An 18,048-nucleotide genomic window follows, 5' to 3' on the forward strand; every position below is an offset into this window, starting at 1 on the left:
GAGACCTAGATAGACCAAGTTAAAGTGACTCAAGCTTGTTTGACTAACCTTAACTGTTCTTTATCCAAACCCTACTCAAGTTAAAAAGACTCAATTTTGTTTGACAAACCATTGCAAAAGTTACTAATCTCGTTTTAACTACTAGTCAAAGGTGGGGGTGCTTAGTGCACCCAAGCTATATAATTAGTGTTGTTGAAATGAACTTTGCCGAATTTTAATTGGCTTTTATTCAACTTAAGGTGCAATACTATACAAAACCTTACATATGCCATTATGACAAGTGTATGTAATGGAAATTAATGGAGATTTAAGGTTCATTATGTCGGTTCTTGCATCGTGTATGTGTATAGACGAAATCTTAGACCTCAAAGAAGCTATTTAGATGTATATATTAACCTTTTTAGCGTATGTGTATTGTGTATGAAGTATTAATATTATTAATGAAGTTTTAGCGTGTGTGTATATACGAAAATGTATTTTTTTTTTATTTTAAAAAAGATAAAAAGAAATAAAGATTAGAAAACCCTCCTCACCTGAGAAACTTCTAATGAGAGACGAAAAATATAATTATTTAATGTATTTGTACGAGTACAATCTAGTAAGCTACAAATATTACATACAATACAATGCATGAGGTGAACAATAACGACGACGATAATAATAATAATAATAATAAAAGTCATGTGACATCATAGCATGTCACGTTAGTCAAAATATAATGGCTTGAAAGCATGAAAGGTTAGCACTAAGAGTCTACTCATATTGCAATATATTTAGCTTATTATTTGGCTTTATCATCATTAAAAAGCTTATCAAAAAGAATACTAGATTACATTGTGCTTTATGAGATGGACCAAAAATGTCACACTCTTAGCCAAACCATTACAATTTACAAAGAAAGATGTTTTCAAAATTTCCGTCAAACTTAAAACTTTTACATTAACTAATTATTTCCACATCTATTACTTTTCATTGTTCAAGCTTTTCCTAAATAAAGATGTTCATAGTACTATTTCCTTTTGTTCATGTTTCATTATCATTGTAAATATATAACATGCAGTATGATTGAATCTATTTTAAAGTGTTAAACTAGAATATTCATTTTATTTGGAAAGAACACAAATGATATGATTCCTAGCTACTCTATTATATTCAATTCACTCATTAATAGTTGTAATTAGACATAATATTACATGCATTATGGATGATTATTAACGGATTTGAATCTAATTATGTAGCTAAGTAGTGTTATTAGAAAATTTATCGTCGAGACATATTATGTACACTACTCATGATAATGTGCTACAAAGTACATGCACAATTGGTATTTAGGTATTACTTATCAAAGTTCTTGTCAACAACTTATACCTCTTTAAAATAATCGCACACCGTACTATAAGCTTTCACTAATTAAGTAATGATCCCTAAAAAAAAAAAAAAAAAAAAAAAAAAAAAAAGGTAATGAAATTCATGAACACTTCTAAATTAAATTTACTTGGAGATAAATACTCATAATTGAATATAAATAACCTAGCTTGTCTTTTATAGGTACAATCACATCGATCAAAAGTACAAAGAGATAAAACAAACTCCATCAAATATTATCGATCTCATTTCATATATTTTTTGCAATTAATTAACATAGAATCAAATTATTCAAACAGACAAGAAATCCTCACGAGTCATCTCATGATCTCCTTTGCCCAAATCATCATCAAATTCAAACACAATATCTAGATTGTAAAATATAGGAACTAAGGCAACCGAACAAAGGAAAACTAAGACCGGCCCAAAAATCCAAAGCAAAAGTGGTAGGGCAGCATAAAAAAGCCTATTTCCAACAATGTTTAACACAAACCCTTTCTCCAATAATTCACACACATAACTTGGTGGAATTTTTGCAGCTATTAGGTCATGTTGAGGTGTATTAATCAAGAAATTAACTTGATTAATGAACCTAATTGATAATGAGTGGCACATAAATGAGAACAAGAAGATGAGGAGCAAGGTCACATATTTGAGAGCCATCATGAACTCGCCGTGTGCACCATACACGGTGTCGTTTAACGGCTTCTTGATGCTGTATGTGCTACTTAAGATGGCTGCTAAGCCTGAGCAAAGGAGGATGGAAGTGGTGGCCATTAGGGTTGATCCCATGATTGTGTTCCTTATTGTTTGGACGGCTAGGATGTTCTTCTTTTCATTATCCTGCATGCAAACGTGTACACCATCAATTTTCATGAATGATTGCATATCTTATATAAATAGAGAATAGGTCATACACATTAGACATCACACATGTCCATAAAAAAAGGAAAGAATTAAAGGAATAACTTTGATAGTGTGTAGAATAAAGTTATAGGATTTAGTCCTTACGTAATGGCTGCACCAAATTTAACTATTAGTATGCGACTCTCTTATAACCCGTTAAAGGAATAATTACTTTGATAGAGTGGAATAATATCGCTACTACATTATCATGTATCATTTTATAATATCATTGCAGATGTATTTATCAATCTTGACGCAATACAATAACAAACAATTTCTTAATATATATGCATGACATTAATAGAAGACAATCATATGAAACTAATATAAAATAGAGTGATTCCAAAAATGGCCTAGTGCTACAACCATTTCAAAGATTTTCAACAATTAAATAAATAATAATACCTTCTTTTTTTTTTTAAGGGAAAATAACAACACCTTATATATGCTTCAATTAATTGACAACAAACCCAAACTTTGTTAAAGAGATTACGCACATAAGGCCATAAAATCTATTAAAACAACGTGAAATTGGAAAGAGACAATGTAACAATTACGTGACGTGAATGTTGAACCTTTGATAAGTGAAGATAATGTTGGTAGTTTTTATTAAATAGGATTAACCAATTAGTATGAGAAGATGTGAGCATGTAATATAAAGTAATAACATATTTGCATTATAATTGGACGAGTCATAATACACTTTATTTTGTTGAACCATTTACCTATGTTACAAAAGTTTATGTCATGCATTATTAATGAAACATTTATTGGGATATAGTGGAAGAAAAATAAGCAAAGGTAAAAGGTTAATTAGGACAATTACTTGTATGATTTTTGGTTGTAACAACTAACAAAGCTTATTTTTATTGGTTATTGAGTGAAAATAGAGTAATACGTACACATCTAATATATACAATATTACATTGGAATGGAAGTATATGTTTGTGAAAATATAACTTTTTCTCAAATTTTAAGGACCATTATTATGTATTGAGTACCTAAGAATATATAGTGGCCTAATTTTTTTAAAAAACTTTTTAAATTATCCAATGCTAATACGAAGTAATTAGTAATGAAGTAATTATATAAATGCTGAAAGAAGATATGTAACTTGAAGATGTCTTGCAATGCTTAAGCCATCGTACGCTTTAAAAATGTAGCAAGCGTCAAAGCACGAAAGTAAATGTACAAACTAAACTCATCATTGTCATAGTACACTTTATTAAAATAGTTTGTCAATGACCTTAATCAATCAGAAAGTTTGAGTTCACTTATTTGATTGATTGATGAACAAGTATAATTATTTGTAACCTTAGCTCCAATCTCGAATTGAAATTAATTGACATTACTTCTTTTCATAAAAGTATCTCATAATTTAAATCTTTATTGAAATTGAGCATTTTAGATTAATTGATTAAGTACACGTGTCAAGGCCAATCAGGTCGTCTTACAAGTTTAGAATAAGACAACGGATGGCAAGCCTAAGGTATATACGAACCAAACTTTTTTCTCTTTTACCCTCATTTATCTTCTCAAATCGCCACCACCACAACAATACCACCCATGATTTCCACATCCTTAGACCACTATAACGTGGAAAGAGAGAAGGGGACAAAAGAGAATTATCATAGTTATTAGAATTCCGATTTAAATCTTATAATCAATCATATGATTTTACGATTTATGTATGTCCATACGATTTGATTTTTAATTCTAACTTTATTACAAGTTTAAAAGATGCTTACGAAATCATTTATAAACATATATATCGTCAATTATTGATTATTTGATGGGTAAACAACTACTTCCTAATATTAATTAAGTATTTAGCTTATAATTTAATTATGTTTAATTGAATTTGGATATGATGTCTTGATTAAGATTCGATTCTGAATAATCCCTCTATCGATTTTAAGTAGAATTTCAATTTTGATAACTTTGATGAGGATTACTAGTTAATGCGTTGATGGTATAGTGGGTTATTAAGTGGGGCATATGGTGGAATAACAAGTAATCGAGACAAAATAGGTATATCCTTAATTTAAAAATTAAACATATTATATTAAGAAAAAAAATCTCGAAGAAAATAGATACAAGTGGTTGATTAACTAAGTTTACTGTTTACCTAAGCACATACTAAAATTATGATTATCTATTTGTAACTACACTAACTTCATTCTTTCTATATATTCTAAGTATTTAACCATATTTAGCAATGTAGAAAATTTTATTAAATTTGTTAAAACACCTTTACACTTGTAGAACACCTGTATTATTGTAGTATAAGTTGTTAAACATCCTGAAATTGCGCGCCAAAATGCGTGCAAACAACTACTAGCTAACTATAAACCGTTATCATCATCACCACCTCACATCGTAACGATAGTAAGGTATTAGCCGTCTTAACGTTTCATATTGCATGCTTTTTTTCTTTCTTTTTTTTTTTCTTAATATATAAATATTATTATAGTAAGTATATAGTTGTAACACTCGTGTACATGCATTATTAATTTATTATTCATTCTATTTATGAAATATTTTTTTCGTGTACGCATGATATTATCATTTTCATTCTTTCAAAAAAAAAATATTATCATTTTCATAGGTAAATATCACATTTTATTTACCAAGTTTTAACGAGATTGGTTTTGCAATTCTTAAATGTCTTTTCTTTTCCTCATGTATAATCATCATACACATGGAACTTGTGTTTGTGATGATGTCTAGTCGTTATATTAGGCAAAATAAGTTCAAACGCTTCATACGTTACCAAACAAGAAATGAAAACTTATTTCACAAGAATGGAGATGCATTGCCTTAGAATTAGTGTGCTATAAAAAAATATGCTTCATACGTGAGATGTTCTCGTTTTTGTTTTCAGTTACTTCAGAACTATAATACTGTCAAAAAACGTCAGGGTAAGATATAGTAACACCTCATACGGAGTCATTATTACTGTATATATTTCATAAAAAGTTGATGAAATGGCTTATTTTAGTAATTAAATTATTTTAAATGATAACACCAAATCATACGTGTTAAATTATTAGGGAAAAAAAAGCTTTGAGGTTTTTATAGGTCTTCATCATAGTTAATATAATTAAGAAACCAATTTAAAAGAGTGCAATGGAGTTCAAATTCACCCAGAGTTAACTCTTCTAATGATATGCTTCTTAAACGAAAAAAAATAAAAATAAAAGGGTAACTAATTTGTCAAGAATATAATTTAATTAAGTACAAATAAAAAAAATTATACACACTTTAGTAACCACTCACACATAGGCTTTAATCTTTCTTTCCCATGATTACTTCTTTTTTTGTTGATTAATTAAATTATAGCTCAACTTCTACACAATTTAAATTTTTTTCACCCAAGTAATCCAATCCAAGGTAAGTTAGCTTACTTAACTATCTAGAATTTTATGAAAATCTAACATGAAATCTTTATCATTTTCACCAAGCTCAACAAAAACTTCAATTGAATGTAATAAATTTAGCATTAATATGTTTAGCTATCTACTCATTGTAAATCACTTCCAACCAAATCGGATATCTATTTAATATGGTTAAATATAGATTATCCAATGAGTCACAGATATAGAATTATAATTTACCTTCATAATGGCTGCAACCCAATATCTTCTTGCATGAGAATTAGTGCCGATGATTGTAGAGAGGGGTTGAGTTCGAACCTTATTCCATATCCATATATGATATATAGTCAAAACCAAGAAACTCAAAGGCACCAATAGCAAATCCAAATAACATTTTCTCCATTCCATCTCTCTTCAATTTGATAATTATTTGCCCTCTCTTTTATTTATTGTAATATAGTTTATAAGCAAGAATGTTTGAAATGCTTATAATTTTCTACTACCTAGTTAAGTTTATAAGTAGATCGAGGAATATATATATATAGTGTGTATATACTCGTGGAATGAAATGTACGTGGACGTGTTTGAATAAGATGTGCAATTTGCAAAAACATGATGAAAAAGACTAAAACAAATAAATAAAGGTGTGACGGGCTTTCTATCCTTTACCTACTAATAAGCAACATGATAAATCAATTATGTGGAACTTGTCTCATTCTCCCACTTTGTTAGGTCGACCATATTATATTTTACAAGTAGCTAATAGTATTGCTTATAAATTTTAATGGATTTATGTACATGCATGCCAATTTTAAAATAGCATACATGGTATTATGAATAAATAATTAAGAGATTTTACTTAATTAATTAGTAAAAGATTGGAAAAATTGACTGCAACACTACAAACTATACATAAGGTGCATACAACAACTAAATAACGAACACATTTGATTTGGTGTTAAAATTACAAAAATTCATTGATTAAGAGAAGATAGAAAGGATAGTAATGATCACTACTTTAAAAAAATGGGATAAACTAATAAGTTAAGGGATCGTATTGGAAACCTCTTTTGTGTTAAAAAGTTTTAATTAATATTTACATTTTCTTTTGTTTTAGCACTTATGGCCTGTTTGTAAGGTGGTCATAAGAGATGGTAATGACAATGAATTTGTATGTAAAATTGTAAGAAAAATCAAGGTTAATGCCCATGGTAATGCTAGCTCATCCCAAATTGACCAATTTTCTTTAAAAAAATTTCATTCCAACCTAATACCTTTTCCTAGGTGGTAATAAATATGGTAATGAAAAAACATGAAGAAGACAAATGTTTGAGGATGAAATTGCATTGCTATGGGGATTATAATGTTAATTTCCATTCTATATACACATGCATTTAAATTTCATTATGCTCCTATGTTTTTTTTAAGGCAAAATCTAATAAGCGTCCCTGGGGCGTTAGATAAGAGAATTAAAGTGCAAATATTAGAGTAAAATTAACATAAATTACACCGAACGACGAGTGGTTTTGTCATGCATTCCTAACTTAATACCATTTCAACCAATATAATTACTCCTTATCTAACGCCCTGGGGCACTCGTTAACAAGATCCTTTTTTTAATTGCACCATTAAGTATGGGCACGATTTTTAAGAAAAAGAGTATGTGAAACAAACAAATGAGAGAGAGAAAATGTGGATAACAATAGTTGTTATTACATGTGAATAAGGATAATTAAGGTATTTTGTATGTGAACACACCTAAAGGGTGAGTAAAGCACACCAAATGACCAAATAAGGGAATGGTACAATTAATATATAATTCCTCAAAAAGTTATAGTGCAATAAAAAAAACAGAGGAAGTATGTAATTGTCGTTTAATAAACGTTTCCGACCATCCAGGTGTACCATCTATCCAACCCAAAAACTTCCTTTTAACGAAATGCGAATAACCCAATAAATTTAATTTGAGATTTTCGAATGCGAATTATTGTAATCCATTTAACTAGAATTTGTTCTTGAGTTATTCGAATCTGAATATGTTTCATTAGAGTAAAAAATTATATTCTCAATTTCATGCTATACTTATTCTCTCATTTTGGATTGCAATCAATTAGAAATAATTGATGTTATTCTTGTAGTCATCATATAATGTATCTGTCTCAAATTCGCGTGCAGCTTCATTAATAAGATGTTAGGGTGATCGATTAGATGTTATTTGTGCTACTCTATATAGATAATGTCCCACTTAAGATTGATGATATTCTTATAGTGTATTTAACGTTGGAAAATTCTTAGAGCACTACTATAAAAAGTTGTGCAAACATTATGAACGTGGATTTAATATATATATATATATATATATATATATATAGAGCAATGAGGTATAAATTTAATACTCCCTCCGTCCCTTTATTACATGTCTATTTCTCATTTTGCACGGAAATTAAGAAAGTTAAAGATTCCTTAAAACTAATAATTGGGTGTATAGATATGCATATGGGGTTAGAGAGAGATAGAGAGAAAGAAAAAGTAGTTGGGAATTAGGAGAGAGAAAATATTGGAAATTGATGTTAAAGTACAAAAACGAAAAAGAAAAAGGGTGACAAATCATGAAAAAGAGAATAATATTGTAAAAAAGTACAACCTATAAATAGAAACAGGCACTTAATTTTAGTCACCCCAAAAAGGAATACAGGCATGTAATAAAGGGACGGAGGGAGTAGCAAAGATTATTAGGGGTGTCTATTCGGTTTTCGGTTTGGATTTTTGTCAAATCCGATCCGAAATAAAATTCAGTTTTTAATTTTCAAATCCAATCCGATCCGATTCTTATCAATCTGATTCGGTTCAATCCAAATTATAATTCGGTTATTTGGATCCAATCCAAAAATCCGAATTAAAATACATTGCAAATGTTTAGGGTCTAAAGTGATTACAAAAATAAAAATGCAATTATAAGTTTGTACATTATTAATACAAGTATTGTTATATTAATGTAATTATAAACATAATTTAACATGATTAATATAAACAATCATTATTTGTAAAAGTATGGTTTCATATTTTGGTTAATTCAGTTTTTTGGATCCAAATAAGGTTAATCCGATTCGAAAATCCAAAAATCCGAATTTTCAAAAAAATTCAATCCAATTCGATCCAAATTAAAGTTTGGATCCAATCCGAATTAATAATTCGGTTTGAATTGGATTGAATTTCAGTTTTTATCCGAATAATAAACACCCCTAAAGACTATGAACTCGAGTATGATATGTCACAAGTTTCAAATACTATGCCTTCATACATTAGTTTCTGGTCTTCTATATACTTGAAATGAAATAATACACTAAGATTTTTTTATGAGCCCAAGCCAGCTACAAACATCTCTAGCACACTCAACTTTTAGGGGGTGTTTAGTTTATCAAGTTGGAATAGATTGATATAGAATCTCATATTAGAGAGATATGGATTTTAAAACTCATACTACTCCAAAGTTATTTGGTTTTATTGTTGAAATGGATTCTATATTTCTATCCTTCATTAATAAAATGGATTGTGAATCTTTGGGGGAGAGTGGGTATGAAATTCCATTACAAAAAAGCTCAATCAAACAAAAAATTAGATGAAATAGATTATAATTTCATTTCAACCCATTCTAAATGATCCAACCAAACAACCCTCTTAATTACACAGATTTAGGAATACCTTGTACATGGATCGCAATTATTTAGTCCTATTAGAGATATCGGAAAATTGTTAGAGATATCGGAAAATATATGTGTGATATATTTTCCGTATATATCATTTAAGAGAATAATATATTTAGGATATTTATGTTAAGATATTATTTTGAGAATATATCATTAGGATATATGGTATATCTTTTAGGAATATTGTTTCCTATCTTATGAGCGTAGGTTTTGTATAAATACTCAACCTATTGATGAATAATGAGCAAGCAATACAAAGCCATTCTATTCTATTTCTCTCTAATTTGACATGGTATCAAGAGCAGGTTAAATCTTGGGACCGTTCATAAAAAATTTCCCCCCTACCGGTGGGTTAGAAATTAAACCCACCGGTGGGACGATCCTTTAGCAAAAATTACCAATTTTTTTTTAGTTTATTCCACTGTGCAAGTTAGTGTTGGTGCAGAGTTTGAGTTGATGACTTGATGTATACATTACATCATGCGTGGCTTTTCTAAGCATTGAGATCAAAATAAAGTTGTTGAAGATGGGAAAAAAAAAAAAACGACTCTCTTGTGTCGTGAGACAAGATATATTTGGTTCTCCTTGTGCCGTGAGACAAGGTTTGTGAGTTGATTCGAGCATAATTTTGCTTCTTTGGATTTGAGTGTGGTTTACTCTGAAAGACCAATAAGAAATTTGAGTGTGGTTTACTCTGAAAGGCCAATAAGAAATTTGAGTGTGGTTTACTCTGACAAACCAATATTTGATTGGAGCTCGGTTTTGCTCTGGAAAAACAAAAAATTGTTATATTTGCAGGTTCGAAAAGAATGGTGTTCCTGTTTGAGTTCGAAAAGATGAACGTTCTCATCGCTGAAAAGAAGAGACAAAAACTGAAGGCGACATCACAAGAGTGTGCATCTCGGCTTCAACAAAGTGAAGAATTTCCAATCGCAACGTTCGTGTTACTGCCGTTACGATTGCGGGAGGGTGTTAGAGATATCGGAAAATATATGTGTGATATATTTTCCGTATATATCATTTAAGAGAATAATGTATTTAGGATATTTATGTTAAGATATTATTTTGAGAATATATCATTAGGATATATGGTATATCTTTTAGGAATATTGTTTCCTATCTTATGAGCGTAGGTTTTGTATAAATACTCAACCTATTGATGAATAATGAGCAAGCAATACAAAACCATTCTATTCACTCTTCTCTCTAATTTGACAAGTCCCAAGTCCCACGGAAGTGATCGGCATACCTTTTAGATAGCTAGTTTAGTTAGACGCTATCATGCTATAGCTATACTGAGCCTTTATAGTGTAGTAAAGAATAGCATTTTACTTAGGCACGCAAATGTAGCATACGTAATACGGTGGCATGTAGGATTTGGACAAGCATGGGGACCATAGGGTGCTCTTTTATTAAAAAACTAGGTTATTAGTTTCATGTGATACACGATTTTAATAATAAAAATTAACTTGTATGTGTAACATAAATATTTTAAGCAAAATATATAATAAATTGTGATTTCTCTCATTAGATTAATTGAACTAAAATTAAGGATATGATGTTAAATATTCTATTTAACTTCATAGCTCTAATGATGTATGTCAAATATATATATATATATATATATATATATATATATATATATATATATATATATATATATATATATATATATATAAGGAAATTTTGACTTTTACCACCTCCAAAAAACGACTTAATTGATTTTACCACCTCCATAAAAAAAAGATTTATTTTACCACCAACAAAATTTCCAAAAATTCGATTTTACCACCAACTAACGGATTCCGTCCATGAATCCGTTAGTAGGGCCCACCTTTTTGACGTTTCTTCTTCATCTTCCCCGATCTTCCGTGCACCACCACAGCGCCACTACCGCCCTCTCCCCAACCCAACACTGCCCTCCCCGAACCCACCACCGGTGTCGCACCACCAGCCCCAATCCACCTGAAACCTCCCCCTCCCTTTCGCGCAACCCTGTCGCCCCCGAAAACAACGAAACCCAAAACCCTCGTTCCCCAAAACGGCCACGAATCTGGCCACAAATGGCCGAAATCGGCCGATTTTGGGGCTTAGTGGCCTTAACCAGCCGATTTCGGCCTTTTAAGGCCAGATTCGTGGCCGTTTAGGGGGGACGAGGGTTTTGGGTTTGGTGGTTTTTGGGGGCGATATGGTTGCGAAAAAGGGAGGGGGAGGGTTCAGGTGGGTTAGGGCTGGTGGTGCGACGCGGGTGGTGGTTTCGGGGAGGGCTGTGGTGAGTTGGGGGGAAGGCGGGGGTGGCGATGTGGTGGTGGCTGGGGTAGTTTTAGTTTTTTTAATTTTTTTTAAAATTTTTTTTTTTAAATTTGCCCAATAATATGGCGACAGTGCAAGGTAGGCCCCACTAACGGATTTATGGACGGAATCCGTTAGTTGGAGGTGATTGGTGGTAAAAGCCAACTTTTATTTTTTTATATGGTGGTAAAATAAATCTTTTTTTTATGGAGGTGGTAAAATCAATTAAGTCGTATTTTGAAGGTGGTAAAAGTCAAATTTCCCTATATATAAACCTTTATAGCTATGATAAAATTTCTAAAATGTTAGCATTTTTTTTATTCATTGTATAAAATGGAAAAATTAATAAAGAGTGGAAAATCCAAACTCGATCTACATTCTACAATCACTAATAAAATGTAGAAGATTGTTTTTCTTAAAAAAAATATATATGTGTAAGAGGATAATAAGAATGTGAAACTATCAAAGAGACCACCCGTCAATTATTTTTACTTCATATGAATATAAATTGTGTATTTAGTCAATTTAGTCTTAAAAGCTTTTAGAAACATGTACTCGTATAATTAATCAATCATTTCGAAATATTAGGTTTACCTTGAAAAAGACAAAAAAAAAATAAATAAAGAAAGTGATGTCAATAATAGTTTTCGAGGGAAAACTTTTTATAAGAAGTTGCCACATGAATAGTACGTTATGATGCAGCGGTAATTACTTTAGTATTAGCTATAGTTTTCATGTAACAATCGGGTTAGGTCATGGTTAAACCCTGGCCTAGGGTATGTAGAGTCAACATGAGCTCGGTCCACAACCATCTTTAGTCATAAGTTGATATACACTTAGCTAGATGAAACCCGTGCGATGCACAGTTTGTATGTGTTTTTTAAAAACAAATAGTTTTTATGTTTATATGATAAAATTTGTTATTTTATTCGTTGTACGTAATTATATATTATAATCTCAAATATAATATTTTATATTTAATTAATTTAAACTTTAAAATCTCACTCGCCAATTTTGACTCGTGCAATGCACGGTTTGTTAGTATTTTTTACAACAAATATTTTTTGTATGTACTTCCTCCGTTATTTTTTTTTTATTTTTAAATTTTTTTATAGTTACAACAATTTGACTTTTACACTATTAATGTGTTTCACTTTGGCTAGCTTTGACGGTTTATACTTAAGTAAAAATATAGTCATGTGGGATTTTGTTAGATTCGTCTCGATTTATACAATTTTAATGTCAAATATTTATAATTTTACATATTGGTAATTAAAGATATTAACGATTGAAAAGATGCACCAGCAAGCGTGAAAAGAGAATTGTTAACATTTGTTATTTTATTCCTTAAACGTAGAATATTATTTAATATTTTAAAAAAAAAAAACTATTTAGATAAAATTTCTAATATCAAAAGACTATTTTATACTAAGTATTTAATTAACATAACCTTTAAATTTCATTCGTCAATTTTTCTTATGTGACATTTGAATAATACGTAGTATAATTCTAATATGGTTATAACTTAAAAGCTTCCGTACTATTTGATCATAGCCATGTGTTTGGGTCTCAGGGATACTCGATCACTAGAATAAGAAGCAACACAAATGTATATGCAAAAGAACTTTGACATTGTAATTTATAAAAATGAGACCATCAACGACAAGCCTTATAAAGCATCAACAATATTGTTTTATGTTATAATCAAAGTTTGCAAGTGGTGGTAATCTAACTATTAATAGTCCAAAATAAATTAAATTTGAAACCTAGTTATAATGTGCTAGTCGGTTAAGTAGTTATTATTATCTTCACCAAAGTCCACTACTAGTTGTAGTAATGTATTTAGTTGGATACTCATCGCTGCGTAAATGGGTAATGAGGTGGAATAAGACATATTTTGTATAATCATTTACGTAATTAATTTGTAATAATGGATTATATTATCATCCATAAAAAGAAATTGTGTGTATGTAGCTACTACTTGAGTATTGAATTGAAAGTGTGAGCAAACTTATCGAATAGCCACTTTAACAACATTTGAGACCTAGCTATTAAGGAGAACATGTGATGAATATAAATTCATTTTGGAAAATGCAACATGCATGCATGTAGTACAACAGTCATAACAATTCGGGCATGTTCTGTTCAGCTTAATTTCGATTCAGTTTAGTTCAGCTCCAATCAATTCAGTTCAGTTCAGTAAATCGGAATAGGTCCTTCAATTTGTTTGATAGGTGGTTAAAAATAAAACGAGTGTAATAGGCATAAATTTAGGGAAAAAAATGATATATATATATATATATAGGGAAGGGATCCGGTAAGAACCCCTCCTTATATAAGAACTATCTTAGCCATAGGATTAAGTTATTTTGGACGGTTAAGATTAAAACACGTATCTCCCTCTAACCCCCCTTACCCACCGCCCAAAATTTTCTCTCTCCTCTAACTTTCTCTCTCTTCCTCACGCATCTTTCATTTTCTCTCTCCTCAAACCCCAAAAAATCTCCATAGAATTGCAATTTGAAGGATTTTCATTTCAAGTATGTTTTTCATTTCGATTTTGTTCAAATTTTAATGAAATTAGCATGATGTTCAAGTGGATTTTGTGGTTTTTCGATGTGATTTTTGCAATTTTTGTGATTTGATATTTGCGTTTTTTCTGTTTTGATTTTCATGAATTTTGCATGAGTTTGATATTTCTGATTTGATTTTAATAAATTTCGCATGGAATTTGATTTTTTTGAGTTCGATTTTTGCAAATTTAGGGTTCTTTTTTGCGGATTTAGGATTCGAATTTAGGATTCGATTTTTGCTAATCTTTTGATTTAGTTCGATTATATGCTAATCTTCTAATTATATGCTAATCTTTGCTATTTTGTTCGAATTAATAACTTTGATTTTGCGATTTCACCTGTTGTTCAAATTAATCAAAATATACTAATCCACATGACCTGCTGGTGCTTGGCAATTTCGAACAGATCTTAGCAGAATTTCTCAATTTTTGATTTTTTTTTCTTCAAATTCAAACAATTGATTATAGATTCGTCAATTTCGAATTGTTACCTTGGAAAAAACGCGTTATTTCCTTTTGTTGCCTTGGAAATTTCTTCAGCAAACCTTTCTGGCTTGAATTCTTCAGCATCATCACCCCAGAATTCTTTGTCTCCGTGAATCGTATTCATATAGACAATGATCACTGTACCTAAAGGAAGTGATAATGCACCTAAATTTGTATCCTTATGAACCCGTCTTGACATCTGCATTGCTGGTGGATAGAGTCGGAGTACCTCATACAATATCATGGTCATCTTCAACAAACCAACAACTACATTATTAGAACATAGAAGGTAGATCAAATTATAAAATCATTCATTATCAAAAAAATGCATTTAAATATATTGTCTTCAAATGGTTTAAACTTTCGAAGTCAGGAATTATTTCCAAATGCTTGCAAGACTTCTTGTCGTGCTCATTCTTGCCAATCTTGATGCTTGCTCAACATTATCATTGTCCAAACAATCAGTGTCGATGTAGTTTCTTGCCCAGCCAAGTAGAATAATTTACACTCATCAATCAAATTTTCAAGACTCATCCTTACATGATGATTCTTGTTACTGCCAGTAGCTTGTTGGATTTATTTTGAATTGGAACCCATGAGTATACCCAATAGATCAGCCTTTACCGCGTCTCCTGCCTTAATCTCCTCCTTCCTCTTATTAATGATTGCTTGTAGTGAACTATGCATCTGATCTTCCAGCTTCTTAAATCTTCTGTTTCTCGGTGTTGGAATGAATCTAATTGCAAGCTGTAGAGTTATGTTAGGCCTTACTTTAATTTTCTCATCAAATTGAATTTGATTAGTGGATTATATGTATAAATTACCTCATTCCTGGAATATACATTGATTGTAACATAAGAAGGCCTAAATCAGTCTGCTCCTTAAGAAGTTCGAATATTTTTTGTCCCTCTTCTTAGTTACTACCAAATGCTGCTCTAGAGATCACATCAGAACTGAGTTGCATCAAATCCGGGTACACATCTAGCTCACCTGAATCCCTCTTAGCTACAATCATCTCCCATTTATTGATTATCTCTTCACAACTGTCACAAAATGCTGGTAACATAAGCTGTAACAAGCATCAAAAGTAAATTGTTGATTACTTTCCTAGTAGTTTGATAGTTTATATACTCAATTAGTTAATTACTTAGCTTGTACTTGTGGAGATCAAGATGATTTCTTGATTCAATTCACTTGTTATCTAATTCAAAGGTATGACAAATCCATATCTAATTCACAGTTCAATAATCCTTTACTTAAGACAAATATAAATTACTTTAGATTGTTTTGTTGTGTCGAGCTGTGTTTGTGCCTCTACAAAATAATGTCCCAAGCCTAGCCCTAAATCTACTTCTTGCTGTGTTCTTAATTGTTAGTGATATAATTATGATAGCATGTTATAAACTATTCCTATGTTAAAATATATTACTAATGTTGGAATGTTACTAATGTTTTTGATTTCTTAAAATTGCAGCAAAATGCAAGGCCAAAATGAAGAAAAATCAGAAGAAGAAATTACTATTATACAAGATGAAAAATTTACTTATGGAAGAAAAAGGTAATTAAGTTTATGTATTATTTTTCCCTTATGTTCTAAAGATTTCCCTCGTGTTCTAAAGTATTTCTATTATGTTCTAAGGTTTTCTATTATGTTCTAAAGTATTTCTATTATGATCTAAAGTTTTCTATTATGTTCTAAAGATTATTATATATGTTTGAAATTATTTATATTACATGTCAATGTTTTGAAGTACTTTTGATTATATTATAAAGATTATTATATATGTTCTAAATAATTTATATTTGATTTTAAAGGAAAGTTGTTGAAAATGAAGCGGAAGTAATTGACAAAGCTGAATTTGAGAAACATGTGCAAAGTCTAAAACGAAAAAAAGTAGCAAGCTTCCATCAAGGATTCAACCACTTAGAAAAATGAAAAAAAAGGAAGAAGAAGATGATGACAATGACGAGGATGATGATCAAGATGATAAAGATGATATTAATGATGAGATTGATGGACCAAAGTTGGAGGAGAAAGACGATGAAAGCGAGAACGAGAAAGATGATAATAAAAAGGTTCTAAATTATTTGTTGATGTTCTAAATTATATGCTTATGTCATAAATTGCATGTTTATATTCTACAATCATGCTTATGTTCTAAAGTAAATAATTTAATTAATATGTAACTTTATTTTTGTAAGCTACATGCTTACATTTCTAAGTTTATGTTTTAAATTATATACATATGTTCTAAACAATAAACTTATGTTCTAAAGTTCATGTTCTAATTCAAATCTTTTTTTCTCCTAATTTGTATTCTTATAATCTGACATGATTGCGCATGTTAGAAAACTATGTGCTCATGTTGTAAACTATGTGCTTATGTTCTAAAAAACATGTTTTTAACAAGTACATGTATTCTAAACTATATACTTATGTTCTACACTTTATGCTGATGTTCTAAAGTTCATGTTTTTGTTATGTTAAAATTCTTTCTAATGTTCTACTTTTTTCAGGTAGTTTTGAAAAAAAATGTGAAAAGTAAGAAAATAAAGATTGAAAAAGAAAAGGATGATGAGGATGTCAAAGTAATCAAAGAGGAAAAAAATAAGAGATCGGCTTATCAAAGAGTTACTGCTAAGGAATTGATGAAACAAGTGTTGGTAGGTCTTTCTGATAAGCATAAACAAGCAATTAAGGAAATTGGATTTGGAGCTTTTTTGGAATTGGATGCACCACATTATGCTGATTCTTGGTAAGAACCAGCATTAGGTTTTATTTTTGTTTTTATGATTTGAAGATCAACTATTATGTTCTAATTCTTATAAGATTCTAATTAATGTTCTAAAGTTTAATTATTATGTTAATTTTTATTTTTATTTCTATCCTAATCTATATGTATTTTGTATTCTAAACCTTTAATTTAAATCTAGGTTAACAGAACAACTTCTTACAAATTTTGATCCCAAAAGATGTTGCTTGATGCTACCAGGGAGAGAAGACGAAATAGTCTTTAATGAAATTGATGTTCACATGACATATGGATTGCCAATGGGAGATGTCGAAATTCATGATACAAATGAAAAATCGAATGTGGAATGTGCAAAGTTTATGCAAAAATGGAGAAAAAACTTTGACTTTGAATTGGTATGAATATTTTTATTGTGTGCTTGTATTCTAAACTTGTTATTTGGCTTATGTTCTAAATTATATTTTCTGCGTATTTACTAGTGTTGTTTTGAATTATACCTTATGTTCTAAATCAATTGATATTATAACCTATTATGTTCTAAAATAATTTATGCTTATGTTCAAAATAATTTATCCTTATGTTCTAAAATA

The 18,048-nt window shown here is 30.1% G+C and overlaps 2 protein-coding genes across 2 annotated transcripts; both read right to left on the bottom strand.

Moving 5' to 3' along the window:
- Positions 1-1,544: 1,544 nt before the first annotated feature.
- On the bottom strand, positions 1,545-6,139 carry LOC145593112 (uncharacterized). The gene is made up of 2 exons (XM_081649623.1): positions 5,889-6,139; positions 1,545-2,208 (listed from the first exon to the last, which is right to left on the bottom strand). Exons 1-2 carry the CDS (start codon positions 6,054-6,056, stop codon positions 1,657-1,659), a joined length of 720 nt encoding a protein of 239 aa, XP_081505749.1. The 5' UTR covers positions 6,057-6,139; the 3' UTR covers positions 1,545-1,656.
- Positions 6,140-14,706: 8,567 nt separating this feature from the next.
- On the bottom strand, positions 14,707-15,771 carry LOC145591828 (cytochrome P450 72A225-like). The gene is made up of 4 exons (XM_081648321.1): positions 15,630-15,771; positions 15,530-15,536; positions 15,311-15,441; positions 14,707-14,972 (listed from the first exon to the last, which is right to left on the bottom strand). Exons 1-4 carry the CDS (start codon positions 15,769-15,771, stop codon positions 14,707-14,709), a joined length of 546 nt encoding a protein of 181 aa, XP_081504447.1.
- Positions 15,772-18,048: the final 2,277 nt, after the last annotated feature.

Source organism: Chenopodium album, chromosome 18 (assembly GCF_948465745.1).
Source record: "Chenopodium album chromosome 18, dcCheAlbu1.1, whole genome shotgun sequence".
Taxonomy (NCBI): domain Eukaryota; kingdom Viridiplantae; phylum Streptophyta; class Magnoliopsida; order Caryophyllales; family Amaranthaceae; genus Chenopodium; species Chenopodium album.

Coding starts and splice junctions, on each gene's coding strand:
- LOC145593112 (XM_081649623.1), bottom strand. CDS start 6,056: ATGGAATGGAGAAAATGTTATTTGGATTTGCTATTGGTGCCTTTGAGT. Junction 2,209..5,888: donor GGGTTGCAGCCATTATGAAG/GTAAATTATAAT, acceptor GTTTGCATGCAG/GATAATGAAAAGAAGAACAT.
- LOC145591828 (XM_081648321.1), bottom strand. CDS start 15,771: ATGTTACCAGCATTTTGTGACAGTTGTGAAGAGATAATCAATAAATGG. Junction 14,973..15,310: donor GGTAAAGGCTGATCTATTGG/GTATACTCATGG, acceptor CTAATAATGTAG/TTGTTGGTTTGTTGAAGATG.